The sequence below is a fragment of the Sinocyclocheilus anshuiensis genome, unplaced genomic scaffold, assembly GCF_001515605.1.
Source record: "Sinocyclocheilus anshuiensis isolate Anshui unplaced genomic scaffold, SAMN03320099.WGS_v1.1 scaffold694, whole genome shotgun sequence".
In the NCBI taxonomy this organism is placed as follows: domain Eukaryota; kingdom Metazoa; phylum Chordata; class Actinopteri; order Cypriniformes; family Cyprinidae; genus Sinocyclocheilus; species Sinocyclocheilus anshuiensis.
Genome location: NW_015542477.1, coordinates 686,872 through 707,539, shown reverse-complemented (window position 1 = coordinate 707,539; position 20,668 = coordinate 686,872). Strand labels below are relative to the sequence as shown.

General features: G+C 36.1%; 1 protein-coding gene across 1 annotated transcript in view; it reads left to right on the top strand.

Annotated features, from left to right (window-relative positions):
- Nucleotides 1-5,646: 5,646 nt before the first annotated feature.
- The window catches only part of LOC107693875 (tripartite motif-containing protein 3-like), a 29,069-nt gene continuing 14,047 nt past the window's right edge, over nucleotides 5,647-20,668 (top strand). The window contains exons 1-2 of the mRNA XM_016493410.1: nucleotides 5,647-5,857; nucleotides 18,245-18,426. Coding sequence (XP_016348896.1) covers nucleotides 18,281-18,426 — 146 coding nt within the window. The 5' untranslated portion in view covers nucleotides 5,647-5,857; nucleotides 18,245-18,280. The remainder of the gene's footprint in view (nucleotides 5,858-18,244; nucleotides 18,427-20,668) is intronic.

Sequence of the window (20,668 nt, the reverse complement as noted above, 5' to 3'; positions counted from 1 at the left end):
GGACGAAGAACCCCGAGCTTTATATAAGAAAAGGAGGTCAGGATCACTTCATTCGGGACTCAGAACTTTCGTTGACAATACTGCAGCCTGAACACTACAAACCTGTGATATTTTTGAGCCATCTAAAGTAAGTACACTATTTGGCAATTCTTTAATTTAAGATTAAAAAAGGAGAGAAAGTTTGCATCTTGCCTAACTACTGCAAACATTTACAGTATATTAGATTATACATTACATTTAAGATTTTACTCAACAACATTTGAGTTTGTTAGTCAAGCAACATGTCCCGATCGTATAGTACAACATGAATCTACATTGTGAGGACCAGCCAGCAGTGTGTGTGCTTATTTAAATTTATTTTAATATATTATAAAATAGCTTAATATATTGATATTGTGAGGGAATATAAACATCATTTTGACATGGCATCATCTAAATGTCTCATTCATAGTAAGCAAGTAAAGCTGTGGAGCGAGTTATACAAGGAATAACAGTGAATTGCCTTTGGGTTGTTAAATAATTAATAGTACATCATTTCTGTTTACGTTTGTATGTTGTCTTAGTGGGCTCAGTAGGGCTTTTCCCACACCAATTATTTGTGGTATCAAAAGTGACCAGGAGATGTCGCTATATTTTTGTAAATGCGTATGTTTGACTGCGTGTGGAAAACGTCGACGTCAGTAATAAGACTAGCCAGGGAAACTCGTTTTTTTTTATGTGAGAACTTTGTTATCTACAATAAAAAATTAAATAACAAAAAGTTGTTAACTCCTTTCACTATTTCGCTTTTTATACTCGTGGAACTGCTAGTAAACCACTCACTTTCAAAGCCCAGTGTGTTGTGTTGTCATGTCCTGTCTTAAGATTTATTTATTAATTTTAATTAGCCTATGTTTTGTCCTTCTTTATAGATCAGTTGGAATCATGCCTCACTTTAATTCAGCTTGATCAGTGAAAGCAGCACAATGTTGTGGTAAGTTGGTTAACTCCATTATGATGATGTTTTTTTTTGTGTTTGAAATGAGCCCTCTAGTGGATAAAGTGTTGTGTATTTTGGTATTGAAATCTGTAATTGTGATAATCACAATTTGCTTTTCTCGATATGACTTCTGTTTGTGGCTCAGCATGAATTCATGGTCCAATAGACATGCATGGGAGGAAGCTGAGTAAGGTTTCAACTGATAGCAGAACAATGCTGGGCATTCACAGAGTTGTTTCCGGGTCCATGCTTGCCGGAAAAGTGTGAAAATGGATGTGACCCTGTGAAGTCATTCACTGATTATTACATGAGTCATGAGTAATGCTGGATATTACCTGTATTTGACCTCCCACACAGTTAAAAACAGAGACATACAAACAATGGTGACCAAATGACTCACATTCAATGTCATTCAACCTTAAGCATCACAACGAATGGGTGTAGGATTTGAAAGAGATATTGAGAAAGAATTACTTGCTCTCATCATACCAGTGTTATACTCTACCAACACATGTTGCTGAGCAAGTAAAGTGCTACAGGACTGTTGTAGGTGAACTTTGTTCCTTAGTTGATTAAGACTGAGCTGTAAAATGGTTTTTAATCCCTGTGGTTTATTCTCAGTACAATGCAGTCATTAGTGCAGCTGGGAGTTAAACCTCTTTTTAACTCTAGTGATTAATAAAGTTCATTCTTACCAGTCAGTTATTAAGTAATTAAGCACTGGAATTCCCTGTTTGCATATATGAGGAGGATATTGAATATAATAAAAGACCCCGGTAAATGCTGATGCATATCTTTAGCTGTATTTTGTAGCTGTCTTGCATATCACAGACATCAGACATGCAAGAGGTTTGTTATCTAAAGCCCTGTTCGCACGGGATTAGTATTACCTGGTGACCTCCAGTCATTTGTAATAATTGTGGAGGTTGTCTGTGATCTTAATCCCGTGCGAATCGGCCATGTCTGTAATTTGTAAAGTAAAAATTCCCCCGCAAATATATATATATATTTTTTTTTTACTTTTTATTTTTGTTATAAAACTTGAAAACATTGTATTATGCCTTCTTCATTTATTTATTCTACTTTCAGATTATTCTTACTTATATTTTGTTTTACGTATTGTGCCTAATTTTAGACCTTAGTACTTTCTTAACCACAATTTTAAACCATGAAAATCCATCATAAAATATTATTTAATTTAAAACTGATAATCTAATGATTCAGAAATCACAAAGAGTTTTTATATTTCTTGTGTGAAAATTATTTTTTTTTAATTCCTATGCAAATTGCTGTCATTTCCACCAACAATTTCCAGTTTCTTCGAAAGTTAGTATACTTGGATAACCTGGAAGCAACAGTGTCATGGAAGAGCTTGAATTGAAATTTAAAGGGGTCATATGATGCTATTTTAAAGATTATAATTTTGTGTATTTGGTGTAACAGAATATGTTGACATGCTTTAATGTTCAAAAAACACATTATTTTTCAAATACTGTACATTATTGTAGGTCCTCTATGCCCCGCCTCTCTCAAACACGTCGTTTTCAACAAAGCCCCCTATTTTGACAAGCGCAGACTGCTCTGATTGGCCAGCTGACCCAGTGCATTGTGATTGGCCGAACACCACAAGCATGAGTTGGAAATGTAACGCCCCTTACCATAATCGCAAGCTTTTTAGAAATAGCCTTTGTGCACAGCCAGCCTTGTACTAAATCCATCTACTTTCGGAAGGCCAAATAAAGTGCTTTTGATTTCGCACTGAAACACAGCGTCTCCCTGACATGGCTGCATCAACACTACTGCTGTTCCTGAAACCACACCTTCTTTCTTTGCGTGCACATTTGGGCGGCATTATGCTAATATTTCCACATAGTGACGTAGACATGTGGCGGCGTGTTAGAACGAGGCGTTTTAGGGGGGAAAGGAAAACTTGAAATCGCATCATATGACCCCTTTAAGACATGTAATGTGTTAAAATGAAGAAAAATCAAGATAAATATGATGTATGAGCAGAATATTTTGATTTTGTGTCATATCTGAGTATTGAAGTATGCAAAAACTGTGAAAATATGAATTTTGTGGATTTAGAAAGCTGTGAAGCTGGCTTGAGCAAGACAAAGACAATTTTGTAATAAATAAATATTTATATTGTATTTATATACTTCCACCACAGAATGCTACCAAACACAATATATCAACTGAGATATGGTAAAAATGAAATTCATTCATAAAAATAAACATTTTTAGATGTATGTAGGACAAAAGACAAAAAAGTGAAAAGTGAGTTTAAAGCGAGTCCACAGGGCCAAAAGCACTTATGATCGATGAAACACCCTACTTGACATAAGAATAAAAGTGTGCATATCATAATATACAAGAGCAGACTTCAGTGTTGCCCAGAGTATTTCTTTAGTGCTCTTTGGAGAGTCTATTTTCCAAACCACAACGTGGGAATCTGCAGCATCACATGTGATGGCATCACCACCATCAGGCTTCCTGAAGAGGTCTGCCTTCATACCACTAATAGAGCACAAATACACACTCTCACACAGTGCTGAGTGCTGGCTTTGTGTTGCAGTCACATGCAATTTAAAATATGGGTCCTGCAGGTCTGTACTCTTCCTGTATGAATCTACTCCAGGCTGCCGGGGAAAGAGAGAGAGAGAAAAAGAGAGGGATGAGGAGGAGGAGGGGGAACGAGGCAGTCTGCCATCTGGGTTCTGCTGCACTGGATGCAGTCTCCATGGTAACATCGCTCTCTCATGCAATCAAATCAAGGAATGCGATCAAGCCCGGCCCACCCCCTTTAGCACAGATGCAGTTGTTGCTTTTATCGATTAAGCCACGCCCCCAGCAGTTTGTCTCTGCCCATTCTAACCCTTAGGTTGGTACTTAGTGATGAATTGAACTCAATTTGTCACTAGATGTCAAGGATACTAATTCAAAAGGTTGCGACTTTGTAGTCCAAGATGCCACCATGTGTTTTTCTCCTTAGGGTGACATAAAGGATATTTTTAGCTTGTCTTGGAAGACTGATGTGACTTAAGTGACTCATGTTGCCCAAGCTGGAATTTCAGCACTATTATTTTTCCATTCTGCTCTGCTGTGTCTTATTGTATGTCCTGTGTAGTGAATATCTTTCTCTCTTTGCCTCTGTAGTCATTAATCTTCATTAGCTCTCATGCAGTTAAACAGTCATTATCTTGTCCCCTTGATTTTTCTCCTATCATGTTATTCCCCGCTATCTCTTCTTTTCCCCTTATTTCCCCTGATTGTGAATTACAGTGTGCTGAGAAACCAAACAAATGGGCTTGGGATGCCCATGTGCCCGCAGAAAAACAATGCTATCTGCAATTTCATCACACAGGAGAGTCATTGGTTTTCTTGTACATTTGCCTCTCAGATTTGATTTTTTGAGGACTTTCTCTTTGAGATCACGAACATGTGACACATCCTTTGTGTGTGTGTGCATGTGTGTGTTTTCTATGGGTATGTAGTGCTGTACACTACAAAAAAATGTTGATCAGTATTTTTGTCTTGTTTTCCAGTAAAAATATCTAAAAATCCTACGTAAAGACATTTACATTGAGAATAAAACTCATTTATTATTATTATTATTTGTTGTATTTTTTTAGAGGATTTAATTTGGATTAAGTTCATTTTATTACCCGTTTAGAAGTTTTTATGCATAAATTAATATTTACAAAAATAGCATACAAAAGTTACAAATATGTTAAAAGCTTTTAAATATGTTATGCTAAAAATATGAAAAAAGTGTACAATAATAAGTGTACACTACTGTTCAAAAGTTTGGGGTTAAAAAATTTATACTTTTATTCAGCAGGGATGCATTCAATTGATCAAAAGTGACAGTAAATACATTTATATGTTACAAGCTATGTATATATATATATATATATATATATATAAAAATGCTGTTCTGTTGAACTTTCTATTCATCAAAAAATCCTTAAAAAATGCTTCTTGAGCACCAAATCACTATATTAAAATGATTTCTGTAGGATCATATGACCCCGAAGACTAGAGTAGTTTGTTTTTAATGTAAACTTGCTGTTCACAACCTATGTAACCTCTCTTTCAAAGCGAAATGTACCATCTGAAAGTTAATTGTAAAAGCTGAGCTGACTGTTTCATTCCAGAAGTCTGATCAAATGTGAGTTTGTTAAAACAACATCTAATTAGCTATTCAGCTGTTGGTGATCATTATCCAATAGCCTGTGTGGCTCAAGTGACATCAGCAGAAGATGAAAGTCGTTTCAGAGGGAAGCGTGACTACATTTTCATTTAATATTGAAAGACAAACTATAAATAATTATTAACAGTAACATCAGAAACATGCATTAACAAAATACATTTCAGATTCATATTGACTTGTTTACATAGTTTGACTTGAAAGCAAGACAAAAATACGTTTTTTTGCAGTGTATGTGATACAGTGGGAACCCTTAGAAAGAGTAAGAGAGATTCCTCTGTATCTAAAGGATGTGTTCTCTCTCTGCCATTTTCCTGTTGCCTTGCACCTTCACTCAGAGCATTGGCTGAGCACATCCCTACCTCCCTTCCTTTCAGCCAATACCCTTCCACTATCTACCCTTCCCTTCCTTCCTCATCAGAGTCTCTCTCTCTCTTCTCTCACACACACATTATAGGCCCTCGCTTGCTCACGCCCTGCTGCTGCTGCTGCTTCTCTCCTGTCTACTTGTCTTTCCCGCTTTCTGGATTTGCTCTTTTAATCTCGCTGTATCTTCTTCTTTGGGATGAGGGGCTGTAAAGCTGGACGGGGCTGTGCTTGGATGCTTCGCTGAGACCTCTCCGTATCTTTTTCTCTCTGTTTCTGTCAGCTGCGAGAACTCACACGTGAGTACAGCTTCAGGGAGCTCCCTCCTTATCCTTCATTCTTTCTCCTTTGTGCTTTCATTCTCTTCGTTAACCTCTCCATCCATCTCGTGGGTTTAATCACGCTGTCGTTCACGCAGCTTTGAGAAGGACTGTCTGTGATGAATAATTTACTGCAGTGTCTGGCCTCTCCCTTTCAGTCAGCTGGGCATCTCTGACACACGCATGCACAAACACACACACACACACACACACACACACACACACACACACACACACACACACACACACACACACACGAGTGAACGGACATAATCACAAACACCCGCTAGGCTTTCAGCACTTATGTAAAACAGCAGTGCTTGTGTGCTGAGAAATGCATAGATGATGTGCGCCTAGGTGAGTGTGTGTGTAAACACGGGTATGTTAGCTGTCTCCTGTGACGTGTGTGATCGGTGTGCTTTGCTTGCACTGATTCGAGTCACGCAGGGGAAAACATTGAGATTTTAATTGGATGGCTTCATATTGAATTCATGATTCAAAACATGATGAGTGTGTTTGGTATCACAGCAGCTTCCTGTCTCTTAGCAACGATAGGAACTGTCTGAAGACTGAAGATGTGTGATACATCTTAATGATCCAGCAACTGATCTTCTGATGTATTTAAGAGTAAAACCGTTTTGTTTTTCAACCATTTACTGATGAATGCTGTACCCCATTATAGTGACATGGTGTTACAGTCATTGTAATCATCCAAGCAGGCAGCTATAGATAATGTAATGACAACATAACAGCACAATCAAGGGGCAGGACAGGTGACACTCATTATAATATTGTTTTGTAGACTACTTAAATACAGCTGTTGATGTGCTATAAAAGTTTTCTGTCTGTAATTATTTTAATTAGCAATGATAGTTCCCAAGAGGGAAATTACATTGCTTGTTAGTTGCTCTTTTTAAAGTTCTTAGACGGGATTCATTTATATCTATAAATTCATTTTTTTCATATATGTGACCCTGCATGTGAAAACCCAGCTAAAGTAATTTTTTTGTGATTGACTGTTTTCTACATAAAATCATCCTTCATAAAGATGTAGAACATTCTGTGAAAATATAACCTTTATATCTTTAATATTGACTGAGTAAGGCCATGACAAAGATTGAAATCATGGTGAACTTAATGGTTGAAATCAAAATTTGATGCTTGTTATCTCATAATTAGATTTTGAGAGTTTAGCCTGGATTTCACAGACAGGGTCACCTATTAATATAGTATTTATTTATTCATATTTTAAATGAGCTTTTTGTATTTTCAGTTTCCATGTTAATAGTAGCTTAATTTTTTGTATTTTTTATACGTTTGTTTTATATTTCTGTTTAGTTTTAGTTCAATTTAATAAATGTAGTACTTCAACTTGTTTTATTCTAATTTTCATAATAAAAAATCTAATAAAACAAATTCATAATGTATTCAAATTTTATTTAATTTAGCAGTTTAAATTTAATGATTTTAATAGTTTTCATTGTAATTACCAATGAGACAACAGATGGCAAAAGAGTAATGATCTATACAATTATTATATAATTTAAATTATTTATTTATTTATTTATTTATTTAAGAATCTCTAGAAGAATTCTTTCAGGAGAAAAATCTGAGATGAATTAGACTTTAACAAATGTCTCCATTTGCTCTCCATGTAATCTCCTTTCTTTCTAGGAGAAATAACTGAGATACAAAGATCTCATTTGTGATTTTGCTTTCACACTGGCCATTTCTTAGATATTAACATTCAATATATGACACACTTTTTACATAACAATTTCACAAACATTAAGATTCACAGTTTGCTATTGGGCATCTAATATAAAGTGGGACCTCGTCTCTGTATCAACTCTGTGGTCCAATAAAATCTGTAAGAAGCACATGAACAAGTGAATGGCACTTGCATGCCATTATGTGTACGTGTGTGTTGAAGAGTGAAGCCTGTTAGAAAGAAGAACTCACAGGAATGTCCAGCTGGCATTGACATAATGGCTCCTGAGAAAACGAAATAAGACTAGACAGTGTATTCAACATCTCTTTAAAATGAGGTAAAAGTCAAGTATGGCTTAGAAATCTTGTCTTTGTTGACACAACCATCAGTTTTGGATCCATACAAACACGGTAGGCCAAAATTCTGAAGCTTTTTGTTATAAAACCAAATAAAATGCTTTTCCAGAGTGATTTTAGACTGTTTGACTGTAAAACTTCCCTTGATTTGGTGCTGAGAGGTCAAACAGGGATTGTCATGCTCACAAATGACGTTTTAACATCCTTTGGTTGGAGATTATGATGGGTGGAAGGGCAGTGAGATGGAGCTCAGCTGACAGATGTCTCTGCTTTAGTGTAGTGACGTGAATTGCCATCCATGGCCATTGTTCATGTATGTGTGTGTGTGTTCTTGTGCTCTTTCCCTTGTAGGATCACATTAAATGCCTTTCCAGTGACATACAACCCTTATTGTGATAGTTATGGCTTCCTGAGTGGCCATTACTCTACCTAACCATCCCCTTCAGGGTATTCTTCTGTGTTTTTGTTTGTGCATTTGTATGGGCAAGAGCAATTTACTTGTGATGTGAGTTTCGTCTGCTGGGTGTGATACGTTTGTGGTGTTGTTAATATGGTCAACAGAACCAGTTTAGCTCATTCAACCTGGTTTATAGGCACCCAAGCGGGCATTCCAGTTCATAAACGCACTTAAATGCACAGCTAGTTTGATGTGACATTCATAATCATAATACAAACAGATTCTATTTAAAAGCCTTTGCTGATTCTTGTGTCTGCTTGTACCTAAAATATGTACACTATCTTTGTTCTTATTCAAAAGGGAAACAATTGTGCTTCCTGACGTCTATTGACAATCAGTCTCAGTTAATTGTGGCAGATATTATTTTAGCTTTCTTTGGCAGATGTTTTTTTTTTCTTCAGTCACATTATTATTCGAGTGACAATTAATATAAAACGTAATATAAATGACATACATTATGCCTACGTGATCACACTGACTTTAAACAGAAATGTACAGCAGTTTAATATGCAGACGTCGTTCTCTGAGCTGGTAGTTTGATTGACAGGGACAAAAGAGATCACTGTCTGAACTTGTTAGTTCTAAAAAATGTCTTTTTAGCCTTAGGATGGAAGGATGTGTGATGTGAAAAACACATGTTTTGATTTGAATATGTCTTGCAAAATTGTCAAGTAAGTAAAATGAAACAGTTTTTATACAGCAGTGCAGGACCTCTTAACATGTTGAACTCACTGACAGATACAAACTGTTTGATTTAAAAATACCTGAAGAAGACCAGGGAACCTTTCCTTTTGAAGACAGCTGACTGTGAATGTCAGCGTTCATGTGAAGCAGTATTGCCACTTGTGCAGTGCATGGATGTGTTTGCATTATGCGTGCGTGTGTTTGATGCGATCAAGTGTGCTCTAATGCGATAAAACGAGCATGACAACATGCACATCCTCTACAAAACAATCGTTTAAAGCATTCTCAAGTCATCTTACTTCTCCGCAGGCTTGTTGGGGTTTATTTTGAATCTGAATTATTCCCAAGAGATCAGAGTGTTATTTCTGTCAGTGTGAGGGGTCTTAGGGAGAATTAGTCTTTCTTGGCTTGGTTACAGATACTATGCAGGACCTCTTAACATGTTGAACTCACTGACAGATACAAACTGTTTGATTTAAAAATACCTGAAGAAGACCAGGGAACCTTTCCTTTTGAAGAGAAAGAGAAATGGGGGAAGGAGGAATTAATGAATGGTCAGGAGAGCTTGAAAAATGCTGCCACACACAACAGGAATATACTGATGGTGAGATATGTTGAATAAACGATAAAATTTTGGGAGCACAACTGCTTTGCTAATTTTTGCATTTATGGATTTGGCATATATGCTTTTAAGCGTTCAAAGTATACATTTCATTAGTTCATGCATTCCCTGGGAGTCGAACGTGATAGTGCCATGCTTTACAGTTTGAGCTAAAGGCATACTAAATTAAATCAATTGAACATGAAACCACATTTGTAACAGATTTTTTTGGATCATCAGTTACCAAAGCTCTGTAAATTCTGGTCACAGTATTTCATATACACCATCCAGTCATATCCAATGCACGCTGTTAAAACTCAATGTGCTCAGGGGAGCTGAGAAAGACGCGGACTCGAGCGGTTACTTTACCTGCTGGTGTTGTACAGTGTTTCTTTAGAAAAATTTGTGATTTATACACTTTTTAATGTTTTTTGTAATATTTGCATTGTTTTATTTTTGTACTACAAATTGTTTTTCTCATCCAATATTTTGAGGAGAAATTGATGTACCAAGCTTTTGAAAGCACCACAGCCACACTCCTCAGGAAAACAAACATTAATTAGCTTACTTAAAGTTGTCTCAGCATGTTAAACTTTGAGAACAGAGAATATTTAATATTTAAAATATATAACATTATGCAGCATATTATAATCGAACGTATCTTGTAATGCCCTTGGCAGTTTTTTATTATTCTGTGTTTGCTCTGTTTTTTGTTTTTTTGATGGATGCGTCAAAGCCCTCCAGAACTGCAGCCCCTCTGAACTCTCAGGGGTCTGGTCCTCTCACTATTCAGAGAACACTTGTTCAGTCCTGAACCACAGAATGAGGACACTTTTGCATAATTTATACTCCTAAACTGATAAACATACTGTATAAGTGAGTTTTTCCACTTGAACGCCAGAGGCTGACTCACACCCATCTGTGAAAAGCACATGTGCATTAGCGTTGTTAAAACTCTCCACTTTACATATGGCAAGTGCTTTATTAAACGGAGAAGTCTTTGACCTGTTTGTTGGTATTGTTTATATGCTTAAGGCAGTAAGTGTTCTTAAGTATCTCCTCTGAAAATACACACTCAAAAAAACAAAAAACATTAGTTATTTGAAGGATCAGATTATTTCTGACCCGTCTCATGTACCCAGCTATGCATGCATTCCCTCCAGAAATATTCCCACAGTACAGAGAGAGAAAGATAGTAAGAAATTATTAGGACATGTGAATGAGCTATTCATGGTCTACTGTCAGGACCAGGTCCAATTAAAGAAATAGTTCACCCAAAAATGAAAATTACCCCATGATTTACTCACCCTCAAGCCATCCTAGATGTATGTGACTTTCTTCTTTCTGACAAATACAATCATAGACACATTAAAAAAATTCCAAGCTCTTTCAAGCTTTATAATGGCAGTGAATGAGGGCAAGATTTTGAAGCCCAGAAAAGTGCATCCATCCATAATAAAAAGTACTCCACACATCTCTGGGTAAAGACCTTCTGAAGCGAAGTGATGCGTTCGTGTAAGATATTCATGTTTGTGAAAAATATCCATATTTAATACTTCATATTTTTTGTTTACTTTATAAACCGTAATTTCTAGCTTCCACGAACTGTCGTACGTGAGTTCAAAAGAGAGTGGCGTTCCAGCGGATGAAGGTATAGCGTAAGCTCGGGTGAGAATATGCTAGCTTTGCGAGAACCAAGTTATGTTTATAGCAAAGGAATACCAGTCTCCTCTTGGCTTATAACGAAATCCTTTAACATTTTTCTTTACAAATCCTCGTTTTGTACTCCTGATTTGTGACCAGTGTTTAGTTTTGCTCTCTCCTGTGCACTTCCACATTATTGGGAGTTATTGACACTCCATCAGCCCACCTCAAGTTCTTATTGATCCTTTGTCGTGACGGATACTTAATGACTGAAGTGGAGTTTTCTCACCTCATTCTATATTTGACAAGGGAAGTTCTGATTAATCCTGTTAAAAAAAACAGACACAATTTTTTTCATTCAATTTTATTTAATTATCTATAAAGATCACAGAAGATAAGGGTTCAAGAAGATACCTCAATAGTCAGTGTTTTTTGTACTTTTTGTCTTAAATTCAATACAGTTATCTTCACATTCTATTTACATTACATTTCTTTTTAATAGAATTTTCATTCTTTTTTTGTGCTTTTTCTTCTATTTTTGTTATACTTTTCCAACATTAATCCATTAATAAAAATTAGTCTCAACTGAAAATACTTTAAACTCTACATATTCATAAACCCATTATTTAATAATAATAATATGAAATCTACATATATAAATACAGTGACCAAAATTGTTAGAACTCTTATTACATTTAAGAGGTTTCTGTTGTTTTTATTGAATTGCCATTACAATACCCGGAACTACCTGCGATGGAAGTCTGCTGGAACATTGAAAATGATGGACTGGGCCCGTCAAAGTCCAGACCTCAACCCCATCGAGCAAATTTGGGGCGAGTTGGAAAATAAACTGGACAGATCTATTGTACATTCAAAGCAAAGCCTTTGGCTTGAGTTGCAGAAGGCATGGGATAACATTAGTGTTGAAGTTATCAGGAAATATATTGACACTATGCCAGAGAGATGTGCTGCTGTAATTGCTGCAAAAGGTGGACATGCCAAATATTAAAGTTAAAGTGGATAAATACAGCACGACTCACTTCATCTAATATTTATGCTCAGAGCAACCATCTGCATGTTTCATGAACATAATGAAATTAAATCATATTTTGGAGGCAAAAAAAGGTCTGTCAGGTGTTCTAACTATTTTGGCCACCACTTTATCTAAATAAATAAAATAGATAAGTGGCACTTGCTAGTGTTTGAAGAAAAAGCATCAAGTTGTCCTTAAACCAAATTATCTGCGCTGTGAATTGCATATACATTTTAATAGCTCTAAGAAGAAACATCTAAGAGAAAACTGAGCACAACTAGGGTAATAAAACTGCATATGTGTCTATATTTTATAGCCTGAGCTATAAATGAGAAACCACAAAGCAAAAGAAATTCCTCTATGGTGACACCAGCTTGTGAATGTAAGAATTAAAACAGTGGAGTTCTAAATCACAAATCTGAGTAATGACCACTACGAGACTGTGACATAGGTAGAGCAAGATCTTTCTCTTTCTGTTGAATCCCACTCTCTCTCTCTGCCCTGCGGTATCCTGACAGCATTCTGTTGAGTCATGTTTCCTGCGGCATGATTACCTCTTCCTCTCTGCAATTGCAGTGACATGCTGTATTACATAACTGGACACAGTAACAGGATGGTGCCTGAGGACTCCATCTGAGCCAAGTGGACTAGACATAGCATCTTATTGCACTTAAAGTAAAGATTAATTAATGCGATCATCAGGAAACTTTAATTACGCTTCACTGTTTGTGCTGTATGGGAGCGCTCCATATGTCTGGTTATCGCACAGATGATATATGGAAAATATGTGAAGATAATATTTGGAAATTAATCTCTCCAATTAACTGGAATGACTGAATTTGATGGAATTTAACTGGAATGATTGGCATTACATGAATGTAATTTTCCCACAGTTCCTTGCTGTTTGACCAACTTCCGGGGGCACCGCCTGCTGCTGACCCTGTGTCTCGCAGCATTTTTGTGTTTTATTTGCTGTTTTTATTTGTTGTTTAGGGTTGTTTGAATGTATTAATTATTATTTATTTGATGTGCTATGTGAATTGTATTGATATGTGAAGAATTGTACTGTCATTGTTGTATGTAAGCGAGACCAAAGACCAATTTTCAGCCAAGGAAACAATAAAAAAAGGTGTGAAACAATAAAGTAACTAACTATCTAACTAGGCACAGCCAGTTACTGATCTACTGGACAGTCCAAAACCCTGACAGATGATATTAGCCTTGCTTAGTAAGTGCAGTGGAAATGCATTTAAGATTTCAATTGGCTGTTTCTGATGATCTGGTTGAACAAAATTACCACTTCTTTTTAGGGCCAGTAAGTTCTGGGTGCCTCTACCTAGAAGCAATATTTATCATGTCAGCCCAGATCATCAACCACAAAGCTACTCTGTTACAAAGATCACAAATATACAGACAGGTCTTTCATTTCCCTTTTACACAAGTTACAGCATGTATTCTCCCATATACAAAAAAAATTCCATGATTAAAAAGTCCAGCTTCAGTTGTGCCTGTTGTGTTGGTGCAAGTTTGGAGCAGTGGCGTCAGTCAGAGGTGTGGGTGTTATCTGAAAACCAGCCACCTTGGGAGAACTCAGACAGTTGATGTTTTCCATTTAATCTCCAGCCGCTCTGCTGATGGATTAAAAATGTCATTCACTCACAATGTATTTTTAAATCTCTTTTTAAACTAATAAATAATTACATTCATAAATATGCAAAAGTATATGTATTAGGTAGAAGTATAGGCCTTGAAATTTAAATTCATAATTCTACAATCTGGAGTCACTCCACCCAGATGACATAATCTCTTATATAACCATCATACCTAGCAATTGTTTTAAGACTTTATATGTCAGTCAGTTCTCAAGCAAGCAAAAGTAGGGCAATATCCTAAGTTAAACCAAGATTAACATTCATTTTGATGATTTTGTCATGTTAAAATAGTTGAACAATAAAGGGAATACACTGTAAATAATCTTGCAGAAATGAAACATCCCACACTTTCTTGACTCAAAATGATTCACTCACTTAAAAGTAGCAGCTTTATCCACCTAGAAGCTTTTTCCTTTAGAAGCAGGTGCACAGTGAACTGAACACGTTCCTTTGTGGCACACTACAACTCGAAATGTTGTCAAACCTTTCGTCGTTATTGTGCATTGTTCATCATAAGCTTTCGCTCACACTAAAGTGCTTGCAACTAAAAAGCTGGCATTCAACTCAAATCCTCTCTCTTTCCCAACCCACCCAACCTGTCAGTAGGAATCGTTTCTCTCTGAGGCAATCCATGCCTTTGGGAAGAAAACACTGAACGGCCAATCACAGCAGAGCTTGTGGGAGGAGCAAAAGCTGTGCATACAGCCTCAGCCAATGGCGTAGCCCGGTAGACGTGGTTTGGCTTTAGCCAGCCGCCCCTTTGTGACATCACTATCTATCTATCTATCTATCTATCTATCTATCTATCTATCCATCCATCCAGGAGGAGGATTGTAGTTAACCTAAACCATAAACAGAGTTACCTTGCTTGAAATAAAATAATTTTAACTGAAAGAAAATAAAATATTAAATTTTTTTTTTTTTAATTCAATCATCATAGCTGAGGCAAACACTTGTCATTTTCATTTACTTTAAATTGATGTACTAAATAACTAAAACTAGAATAAAAATGTATACAAAATATATAGACAAAAAAAACATTTCTTGAAAATAAAAAACAGCAGTTTGGCTATCATTATAATTTTTTTACTATTATCTAACAAAACTGCTTCATTGCTTATTTTATATTTTTAAAATGTTTGCCAATATTTATATTTTAAATAATGTTAAAATGTCTGTCAAATCAAAGCCTTGAACCCTGAGTGAAATGATGTCATTCATATGCAGACCCTCTTGACTACAAGTCAATAAATCTTAAAATATCAGATAACCTTTTAATGTCCAGACAAGTTTAGCTCAGGTCAAATGTCATGTGGTGTGACTCCCCAAAAACGTAATCATATTTATGATGAATAAATGTGTGATATTTGTAAGAAAAAATACTTTTTACAGTGAAAAATATATTCAAAAACCTGTTTATACACCTGATTATAATGATCAAGGTGTGTACTCTCACATGCATGCAAACTAAAAGTATTTTTTTATGGACACTGTTATATGTAATTGACTTCAGGAAAGGTTCTGCGCTTATTTACAGATGTGTTTCTCAATTCAGACCAGCAAATCTCATTTATAAATAATGTGCTTTGCAAACATGTTTAGTCACATGATCATGAATTCTGCGTGTCGTGTATATTTGAGCCCTCGTCAGCCCAGATACCTGCTCTGGCTCCTCGTTCTGTGTTGTGCCACAAGAATCTCAGCCATCCGCTGCTGGACGTGACCGTTATTAAGCCTACCCCACTGAGACATACGTCTAAATATAGCCAGCATACATCAACACATCAAATCAGAGAGGGAAAGGGGGTTTGGGGGAGGAGGATTACATTGAGTGGGCAAAGGGAACTGGTGTTTAAAGCTCTCACGTTACCATCACTCATACGTCCATGAGAGCACATGTCAGTCCTGCAGAATTATCAGAGCAGCACTGGAGTAAACTGAGAACAAGACACTCGCTGTCAAAACATGGCAGAGAGCAGAAGTGAGAAACTGATAGAGTGATAATCACTGGCCTGCAAACTAATCAGATGGAGAGACTTTCCTGAATTAAAGGCCTTATGTTATGTTTCTGTTCAATCTGACTTGTAGGGGAGAGTGGGGTAAGATGTGTTGCCCCCTTAATCTAGTAAATTGTCCTTGATTTTAGATGCCACATCTAAATCTGAGCCAATAGGATTGCAATGTTAATACATATACAGTGGTGGCCAAAATTATTAGAACACTAGTATTTTCACCAGCTAAAATTGTTTTAAGTCAGTTATTTCTATCTTTTGCTGTAGTGTGTCAGTAGGAAATATCAGTTTACATTTCAAAACATTCTTTTTGCCATAAATTGTAATAATTCAAGTCCAGTGAGATTTTTGTCTGACAACAGCCAGTGCTCCACACAGAGATCTGATCTGGTTATCATCCAGTCTGTCTGGAATGATGAGAAGAAACAGAACAAACTGAGACAGACTAAATCCAGAAGAACTGTGGCAACGTCTCAAGATGCTTCAAGAAACCTACCTGCAAAGCTACCTGACAAACTATGTGCAAGTGCACCGAGAGCAAAAGCTGCTTTAAACACAAAGGATGATCACACCAAATGTTGATTTAATTTAGTTAATAGAAGTTAATTAAGAAAATCTATTTATGACATTGTTTTTGACAGCATCCTCATTTTACAGCATTTTACACACACATATATACAAATATCAAACTAATATAGTTATATTGATATATTCATTATTATTATTTTTGTTATTATTATATTAGTACTGTTTTTAATGATACATTTTAAAACAAAATATTACACCATTTTTTTGATATTTATGTTATAATATTTATTTTTTATGATATGTATATATTCTATGTATCTTTGATCATGTATTATCTTGTACATTATTACATGTATTATTATTTAATAGAACACCAAGTGAGTCAGGCTAGCCCCATTAAAAAAAAAATAGAGCATAACACTCCTGATGTGAACATTAATCATATACAGATGACTGTGACAGATACACATTAAAAAGTAAAAATGTTTTAATTTGTTGTTGTGCTGAAAATTGCATTTTCTACATGCCAGATAAAGTTATTTGTCAAAGCAAATATATCCAGATCTAAAAGAAATGCCATATGCACGTTGGTGAATTGTACATCTAAATTATTTGGCTGAATAATTTATTAAAATACCCATGAATTATTAATCAGACCATTTATTAAAAAAATGGTAGCTGTGGGGTAAAATGTGTCGGATATGTTGATACATGCTGTGTCAGTGGACTGGATCATAATGATTTTGCTTCCAAATGCAGGAAATACTATTATAACATGTTAAATAGTTTCAGTACATTTACTATTATGTTTCACTATATAGTGTGCACAGCTAAATGGAATTGTGCATTAGCATGTTTAATTTAGATTTATCTCATTTATGTTAATTTTTGTTTTTAGTCCTTTGAAAGGACTATGTTCTATGTTTCTATGTTAGACAATTTTCTTTAACATCCTGAAATAGAATTAATCCCGAATTACTAGTTTTACCTCGGTCTCATATCTCTTCGCCTAGAGGACAACTAAAGTAAAAATTGGCACAGCATGTACCACCACTGTCAGGAGCTAGTAATGGCCGCAGCAGTAGTTCATGTCCTTGTATCAGTACTTATCAGCCCGCTGTTGCTGTGTCTCATCTGGAAAAGTGGCATGAAATTTGACAGCTTCTATTTGCCTCCCCAACCCCATAATCCAATTTTCCACGCTCCTCTCTTCTGATGAAATACAGTGTGTTCTTTGGCCTGCAGAATAAGAGTTCTCTTCGCCTAGAGGACAACTAAAGTAAAAATTGGCACAGCATGTACCACCACTGTCAGGAGCTAGTAATGGCCGCAGCAGTAGTTCATGTCCTTGTATCAGTACTTATCAGCCCGCTGTTGCTGTCTCATCTGGAAAAGTGGCATGAAATTTGACAGCTTCTATTTGCCTCCCCAATCCCATAATCCAATTTTCCACGCTCCTCTCTTCTGATGAAATAGAGTGTGTTCTTTGGCCTGCAGAATAAGAGTTATTTTCCTGTATTAAAGCTACTGCTTTGGTAGCAGCTCAGCAGGCGTCACCTGTCGTCTCACTCTCATGTGTTCCTCTTCATATTGGAGGTTGTCTTCTCGTGCCATATTATGAGCTTTTCCATCCAAAATGGTGAAGCATTGTGGGGTTTTTCAGTAACATAGCATCTTCTTTATTTCAGGTTTAGGTGTGTCCTGGCCTCAAGCCCCCTCTGTGGATGTCTGTCACCATGGCGAAGTTTGAGACCGGCCGCACAAGTCCAGTGGTCCGCCAGATAGACAAGCAGTTCCTGGTGTGTAGTATCTGTCTGGACCACTACCACAACCCCAAAGTCCTGCCCTGCCTGCACACCTTCTGCGAAAGGTCTGTGTCTGTCGGCATAATTAAAGTCCCTCATCTATAAAAAATTATTCTAGTCATTTAATTTCTGGTAATTCCTAATTTGATGATGCTGAGTTAAAAAATATCAACAAAAACTTTCCATCATGCACAGTTTTTCTCCCCCACAAAATTCAATACATGTACAGTTGAAGTCAAAAGTTTACATACACCTTGCAGAATCTGCAAAACGTTAATTATTTTACCAAAATAAGAGGGATCATACAAAATGCATGTTTAGTACTGACCTGAATAAGATATTTCACATAAAAGATGTTTACATATAGTCCACAAGAGAAATTAATAGTTGAATTTATAAAAATAACCCCGTTCAAAAGTTTAAGTTTAAGTATAAGTTGATTCTTAATACTGTGTTGTTACCTGAATGATCCACAGCTGTGTTTTTTTGTTTAGTGATAGTTGTTCACAAGTCCCTTGTTTGTCCTAATCAGTTAAACTGCCTGCTGTTCTTAAGAAAAATCCTTCAGGTCCCACAAATCGTTTGGTTTTCCAGCATTGTTGTGTATTTGAACCCTTTCCAACAATGACTGTATGATTTTGAGATCCATCTTTTTACACTGAGGACAACTGAGGGACTCATATGCAACTATTACAGAAGGTTCAAACACTCGCTGATGCTCCAGAAGGAAAAACAATACATTAAGAGCCAGGGAGTGAAAACTTTTTTGAATTTGAAGATCAGGGTAAATGTAACTTATTTTGTCTTCTAGGAAACATGTAAGTATCTTCTGAAGGGCAGTACTAAATGAAAAATAAGAAAAAATGTACACATCTTCATTCTGTTCAAAGGTTTTCACCCCCGGCTTTTGGTAAAATAATTAACATTTTGCAGGTTCTGCAAAATGAAAACTTTTGACTTCAACTGTATGTATCAGCTATAATGCATTTATCAAATAAACAAAGCCATCAGAAGTCAAAAGTTTTGGTTTTAATGACGTATTAACTTATGCAATAGGTTGCAAGGGGTTTGAAAATAAAATGTGTAAACCAGGATTAGGCATAAAATAATGTCTTCAGAATCATTCAAACATGTGAAAATGAGAAGTGAACAAATAAATGTAACCTGGGTCAGAGGAGTATAGGAATCATGTCATGTCTCGTGGCAGGTTTTCTGGTTAATAAAAGGATAATACAAGACTTGTTCATCTTATAAATAGTTGTCAAAGGCGAAAATGCTACGAAATGTCATATTTTGTGAGAAAGTGTGACTAGAGCAAAACAGGCACTATTTTTGGAATCAGCACCAAAAATTAAGTTAAATTATAATAATATTAATAATTATTAAGAAACAAGTAATGTTGTCATTATGTTGTCATACTATGATGAATATGATGTTTTCATATTTGCGGTGTAGTTATTAGTCGAGAGAGAACACAAAATTATGGAGAGGAGATTGGGTAATTAAGAGAGCCACACTTGAACTTAAATTTCGCACATGGGCACCATGGCTCCAGCCTGAGCATATTAAAATCACTTGTCAGTTTTAATAACATGCGTAATGATTGAAGCATTGATCAGTTGGTAACCTTCTGATAGGATGGCGTATGTTTACTTACTGCTGACATTCCTTGGCATGGATGTTCTGTCTCATCCACAACATTTTCTTCTGCATCAGTGACAGTGTGCATTAGACTCTCTGTGTCCTCCTTATGTGTCTCTTTGGGTGGTTTGTGCTTTCGGTGGGGTTGTATGTCAACGGAGTGTTTCCACTGTGATTGTTCATGTTGTGACTGAAATTTCAGCAACACTTGCCCTCCTAGTTGCCCTCTCGTTCTCACTCCTTCACACAGGAGTATATCATTTATGAAATATGAGAGATACACTACCATTCAAATGTTGGAGGTCAGTAAGATTTTCAGATGTTTTTGAAAGAAGTCACGCAGAGGCTGCATTTATTTGATCAAACCAATACAGTAAAAACAGTGATATTGTGAAATATTATTACAATTTAAAATAACTGTTTTCTATTTTAATTTATTTTAAAATGTAATTTATTCCTGTGATGGCAAAGCTGAATTTTCAGCATCATTACTCCAGTCTTCAGTGTCACATGATCCTTCAGAAATCATTCTGTTTTGCAAATTTGGTGCTCAAGAAACATTTCTTATAATTATCAATGTTGAAAGCAGCTGCTTAATATTTTTGTGGAAACCGTAATACATTTTTACAGGATTCTTTAATGAATAGAGTTCACAAGCTCAGCACT